The sequence below is a fragment of the Pteropus alecto genome, unplaced genomic scaffold, assembly GCF_000325575.1.
Source record: "Pteropus alecto unplaced genomic scaffold, ASM32557v1 scaffold61, whole genome shotgun sequence".
NCBI classification, from domain to species: Eukaryota; Metazoa; Chordata; class Mammalia; order Chiroptera; family Pteropodidae; genus Pteropus; species Pteropus alecto.
In genome coordinates this window covers 14,099,399-14,105,398 of record NW_006434835.1, presented here as the reverse complement: position 1 = coordinate 14,105,398, position 6,000 = coordinate 14,099,399, and the positions used below count along the sequence as shown (strand labels likewise).

The window sequence follows — 6,000 nt, the reverse complement described above, 5'->3', positions numbered from 1 at the left end:
ATAATGATTCAGTATTTGTATATATTGTGAAATATTCATCAATTCTTTAATCTACAAAATGGGTACTGTTTCTTAATTGCAGCCCTATCACAGTGGAAGAATAATTAGATAATGCATATGCTAAATATTTAATTCTTTGGAAACTAACCATTAACTTAAGCTGAAGCTTTTTCGATAATCTACTTTTAATTACATCATTTTATGTGCATTTTTATCAGGTCTGGAAACATTTCATTCTCAGTATTTGTACTTTGTTGCATATACTACCATAATTTTAATTTTAAAGTGGGCAGAAAACAACAAAAAAAACCTTAATCTTTTTTTTGTTGTTGTTCACAGAAATGTAATTAAAATAATAGGCTTTTGTTCCTAATAGCTACTCTTCTACTTAAAGTCATGGCATGTTCCTAATGCAATTTTTAGTTAAAGATAAATAAGTTGGATTTCAATAAATAGCAGGATAACAATAACCAAAAAACTTGCCTTTTAATTAAAACAAAAGACAATTAAAATACCTGAAAGGATGCACACCAAAATGTTACCAGTGGTTATCACTGAATGGTGGAATAATCGGTGATTTAAAGATTATTTAAGGATATCTGCATTTTATAATTTTCTACAATGTACATGAATTATCTGTGCAAAAAAATACATTTAAAACAAACAACAAAGAGTCAAATATTAGCCTACTAAATAAACCACTGCTATTTGAAGATCTGGTGTGATGAACAATTTTTTAATTAAATGGTTTGGACTTAGAAAGAGAAAGAACAAAGGAGTAAACCCTACTAAGGAGTCTTCATGCTAGTTCAACTCAGGACATAAAGGATGGTTCAAAAATTAAACACAAACATTGAGTTAGTATTAAAAATATCACATTTTAACATTTCTGAGAATTAAATGAAAGTAACATTGGTTAGAGTACCTGACAAACAGAAAATACCTAATAAATGTTTGTTGATTCTCAAACTGAAGAACTTTGCCAAATAAAAATGACAAATGCACTTATATGTAACTATTTTATCACAAACAAGTATAAATTATTTCACAGATCCTTTTAATCAATAGTATTTCATCTTTAAGACATCAGTTCTTTGACCATTAGTAAAAGATTGTTTTCCAAATACTTTAAGGCACTAAAACAGATGAATACATATTTTCGACACAATGAAACATCGTGAAAAGTATCCTGAATGAGACAAGTATATAAGTAAGATCACTTTTACAACCTGGATAATGCATAGTAATTTAACCAATAAATTAGAATCTGTAAAATTGGAAATGTACTATTACATATCAGCCCTAACAATGATTTTCAAGAAACAGATGACAATGTTGAAACAACTACTTAGGTAAAATTATATTATTCCACACCTCAGATGCTTCCTTATTTCCCAGTTTGCCTTCCCTTACCAAATTCATGTTTTCTAAACATGTTTTGAGTATTCTACACATTTAATTAACAACTTTACAATTTTAAACTTTCAGGTAAAAATCTTTATCAGATGATTTTCATTTAAAAAAAACCTCTGAGAATATCATTCACTTTAGTAAAAGTTTTCAGTTACAAATGAAAGTTATTGCTGGTAACAGGTCTTGCCCTATAGGAACTTCTCACTGGGGTGTATTATACATGTACACACAAGAAAACCTCCAATGTGTCTTCTGGTTAAATGATTATAAACTGGAAGATCTATGAAGGAGGCTTTTCTATAGGTATGAGACAAATACGTCCAATGAGAGTTCCCTTTATAGAAATAGAGAATCAAGACTATAATTATGCAAATGAAAATTATAAAATGCTTCATGATAGGCCTGTATGAAACATTTTCTTAGATTCTAGAAAATACATTAATAATCATTTTGTTTTATATCTGAAAAAGTTCACTGGTTTTACCATCGCTTCATTATTTTAAATGCCATTATTTTTGTTTTACTAGGATTCTACCTTAGCTGTAAACAATACTGACAGTATTTATTTTCTATTATCTATCTGTTCATTTCTGAGAGTAAATGACAAAAGGAAAAGGTTTTCCTTTGTCCTCCCTCTTCCTAATAAAAAGACAGATCCCTACCATGCAGAAGGCTGGAAGCTAGAAAAGAAAGCATTCTTATAATGGATCTCAAACAGAAGATACATCTTATAAAACAGGTCGCCTAGGAAGGTGTGTATTTCCCTTTTGTTATTCCTGAGCCTTTAATAAAAACCTCATTTAAATATTCTAACCTTGTCTCAGCTGTACTTGTAAAAGATAAAGTATAGGTTTGTGTCATGATTAGTTCAGAGTTAAAAGGGAACAGTTAAGAACAAAAAGAACAAACTATGGGGACGAAGATAAAACTCAAAGGTCTAGCAGCCCCATTTCAGCGGAGAGCCTTCCACCGTCCATGGTGAAGCATGCAGGTTTTATTTCCTTAGGGTGGAAGCTTGGTGCAGGATTTCCGAAGACTGGTTCTTCTACTACATGCCTAAGAATCACTTGAGATTAAAAATACAGAGATCTGGGACTCATCCCAGATACAATGAATCAGAATGTGTGTGGTAGGTGGCAGGAATAGGCATTTTAAAATGCTTCCCAAGTGATTCTTACACTAAGCTTTGAGAATCATTGTAAATCATGGCTTTATAAGAATGGCTCTTTCAGGGGGTCCACAGGTCAAAACTATTTTCATAATCACACTAAGACGTTATTCGTTTTGTTCATTTTCTCATGAATGCACAGCAGCATTTACTAGAGCCTACAAGATGTGTGATATCACAACAGACTGAATGTAGAAGCTGATATGAGACTCCATCTGTCTTCTTTAAGTCAGAAAGGAAAGACATTTGCAAAAAATGGAATTCAATGCCACTTTTCTCTCTCAATCTTTTTATGTTTTGGAAAATAGACATTTTTTTTTTTTTTATAAAAGTGTTACTACTAACATTTTTATTATTTTAAAATTTATATAACTTTTAAATTTTAATATAATATATATGATCCACATAAACAAAAGATCTTGAGACCAAAAAGTTTGAGAACTGCTCTTTCCTGCAGTCATCCAGTGTCCTATGAACATTACTGCTGATAGGCATTGCTTAGTTCCTTGGCACACTCAATATATATTTCAATTTAAATGATGCGATAGATCATTTATGGAAAAAGCTCCCTAAACTTATGTTTGGGCAAGGGGATCGAATCTGACAGTGAAATACTGAAGTCTGACCAGTTTTAAAGTCTAAGAAACAAAGCATGTTATCCTTGGTGACATCAGAATGTAATAAATAATCCTTTAATGTATACACAGGTTGACTCTAGTGTATGGAACAGAAAACCATACTTTACATGATGCATTTTAAAAATATTAATTAGCAATGTGACAATACAGTATTAGATTCTAAGTAGCTGCAAACAAATGGCTTACTCCAAATGTTAGCTAAGAACGAATCCCTAATTTTTGAAAGAAAACAAAATAGGTGATGAACTGGGGTTCCTAGGAAGAAATTTTAAAAATTTATAGTCCCTTAAAATGTAGAAATGTGAGTAGACAAGATTAATATTGAAATTATATTAAGTTACAAAATTTTATTCTTAAATAAAAATACATCTTAGATACTGTTGCCAAATTAATATCTGAATATATCTTGCCATTAGAGAATGCAAATTGAGAACACTTTGAGGTCTAGACATAGCTGTGGTGAACACAGTTCCTTCCAGCCTTCTGATTGTACCTCAGGAATAAAATAATTACATTGAAGCTTTTAACTTGCCATGAGTAATTTTTTTTAAGGTAGTTCTTTAAAACTTCTGAGACAGCTAATATTTAAATAAATCACTGCTGTTTGGGAATGATGCTTAAATGAATGATGCTGTGAACATACCTGCTAATTTATACCATATTAAGATTTTAAATGAATACAGTTATTGAATATATTTTACGTTGAATAATTGGTATTTGAAAATAAGTGTATTTTTTTTGAGTAGCCTTTTGGAAAAAGTGCATTGAATATAGTTTCCGGTCATGGTTTACTCTCCTTATACTTAGTTAAAAATCTTCTCATCCGGAGGGAGTTAAATAGTACTCGAACCAGAAGTCCAAAGAATCTGACTTTTCCTTTCCCCCATTTTGGTGTGCATGTCCACTTATAACCATTATTTCTCTATAAATTTTCCACTTAGTGTTTCCGAAATTAATGTTATGAAAGTTCTCTAAAAGGTTCAGGCGTCTTGTGGAGTCTCTGAATGACTACGGCATTCTGTAAATCCGCTTCCTCCAATGTGAGTGTTTCGTCTAGCGATCTGAGGAAAGGAAGAGCTGTTGCCAGAGAAAAGGGAGGACTTCTTTCAGATCCTTGATATTTTTCGATGAAGTCTTTGACGTGGCTTACCCTGTAAAACAGCACAGACTATTAATATAATTTTATGAAAACGTGAATTGTCTCATTTGAAGTAATAACTTGCGAAGCTGTCTGGCTATGTTAATATATAGAATAGTCAAATTATAATGATAGAACTGATCGTTTGGGTTATCTTTTAAAGGCTGAACCTTGGTGATAGTAAGGAATCACTGTTAATTATCTTGGGTATGACAAAGGTATTATGGTTACACTTTTAAAAGAATATTCTTCTTTTAGAGACACATACTGCAATATTTACATGAGAAACTCTATGAAGTCTGGGACTTGCTTAAAAATAGTTCAGTGGGAACTAAGCGATGAATCATTATCTTCTCTTTCCTTTAGTATATACTTCAAAGTTTCTATAATAGACAGTTTATGTATCTATGTATCTAGCTCTGAATGGATCAGAAATGGTCCAACTAGTAATCTTACACAGACAGAGTTTTCTCTTAAATGCCAGGTCATGCTGTGCTTCAAGTCCAATTAGGAAAATTCTTAACTCGGTGCACATAGAATCTAAGATAGTATAGTGAACACACATAATACGATCATTGCAATCTTGAAGGTAGTTCACCTAAGCATATGTGTGCATATTTAGAGATGGGGAGCACATATGCAGTTCCTCAAAACTAAGATGCTACAGATTTTAAGACACATCATTTTATGTATTACAAAAAAAAAAATCTAGCTTATGACGAGATATTTTCTTCACACTTAGAATTTTTATTTTGTACTTGTCGAAAGAGCACTTTTAACTTAATTTCATATAAACATTTATCAAATCACCCATGGGCTTCCATGACATAAGCAGAATAAAACGGTTAAGTCACTCCTAATGCCCGAACATCAGTCAGACTTGGATTCTTTGAATCACTCTTGATTTGCTCATTAGTGTACATGTTTTTCCACATCATACCCACTCTCTATATCATCAGCTATGCTGGTGATATAGAATTTATTTAGAAAAGTGCTTCACTATGTCTCTGGGATGTTTTCGTTCAGTTGACACTCAGACTGCATGTTTGGAGGCAGATGCTAAGGCAAAGACAATTGTGACATGACTGCCATGTGGCCAACAGTGAACTACAGGATGCAACCCCATTTCAGAGATGCTAAAACATTTCATTCCGAATGAGTGAAATACGGCACATCGCAAAGACACAATTCTCCCATTCAGTGTGTTTACTAAAATTCACTAATTGCCACTCTATTAAACCTGTGCAGGTAACCCCGTGAGTCTGAGACAAGGTCCCACGTATTTACTTGGGACCGAAAATCGGATAACTAAAGGTGGAAGCTTATGGTAAACAACATAAATATAAAAAGTAAGAAAATAGTAAAGATTAATGGAACCGTGCAGTAAAAATTAAAAATGTATACTGTGATCTTTATGATCACACTGAGATAACAAAGACATGCAAATCCTAAAAGCTGTAAGAGGATTAAAAAATAATAAATACCTGTTAAGCTCAAAGGAGGTAAGAAAGGAGGAATAAAGAATAAAAAGATACGGGGGTAAAGAGAAAACAAAGAGCGAGATGGTAGCCCTAAACCCAGCTACTTCAAGATACTACATATCACTTTAAAAGGGTATTAAACATTCCAATTTAAAAACAAAG

The 6,000-nt window shown here is 32.3% G+C and overlaps 1 protein-coding gene across 2 annotated transcripts in view; it reads right to left on the bottom strand.

Annotated features, from left to right (window-relative positions):
• Positions 1 to 715: 715 nt before the first annotated feature.
• UBXN2A (UBX domain protein 2A) overlaps positions 716 to 6,000 on the bottom strand; it is a 29,108-nt gene continuing 23,823 nt past the window's right edge. For both annotated transcript variants that reach the window (XM_025045735.1, XM_006910269.3), the window contains exon 7: positions 716 to 4,370. In XM_025045735.1, coding sequence (XP_024901503.1) covers positions 4,178 to 4,370 — 193 coding nt within the window. In that variant the 3' untranslated portion in view covers positions 716 to 4,177. The remainder of the gene's footprint in view (positions 4,371 to 6,000) is intronic.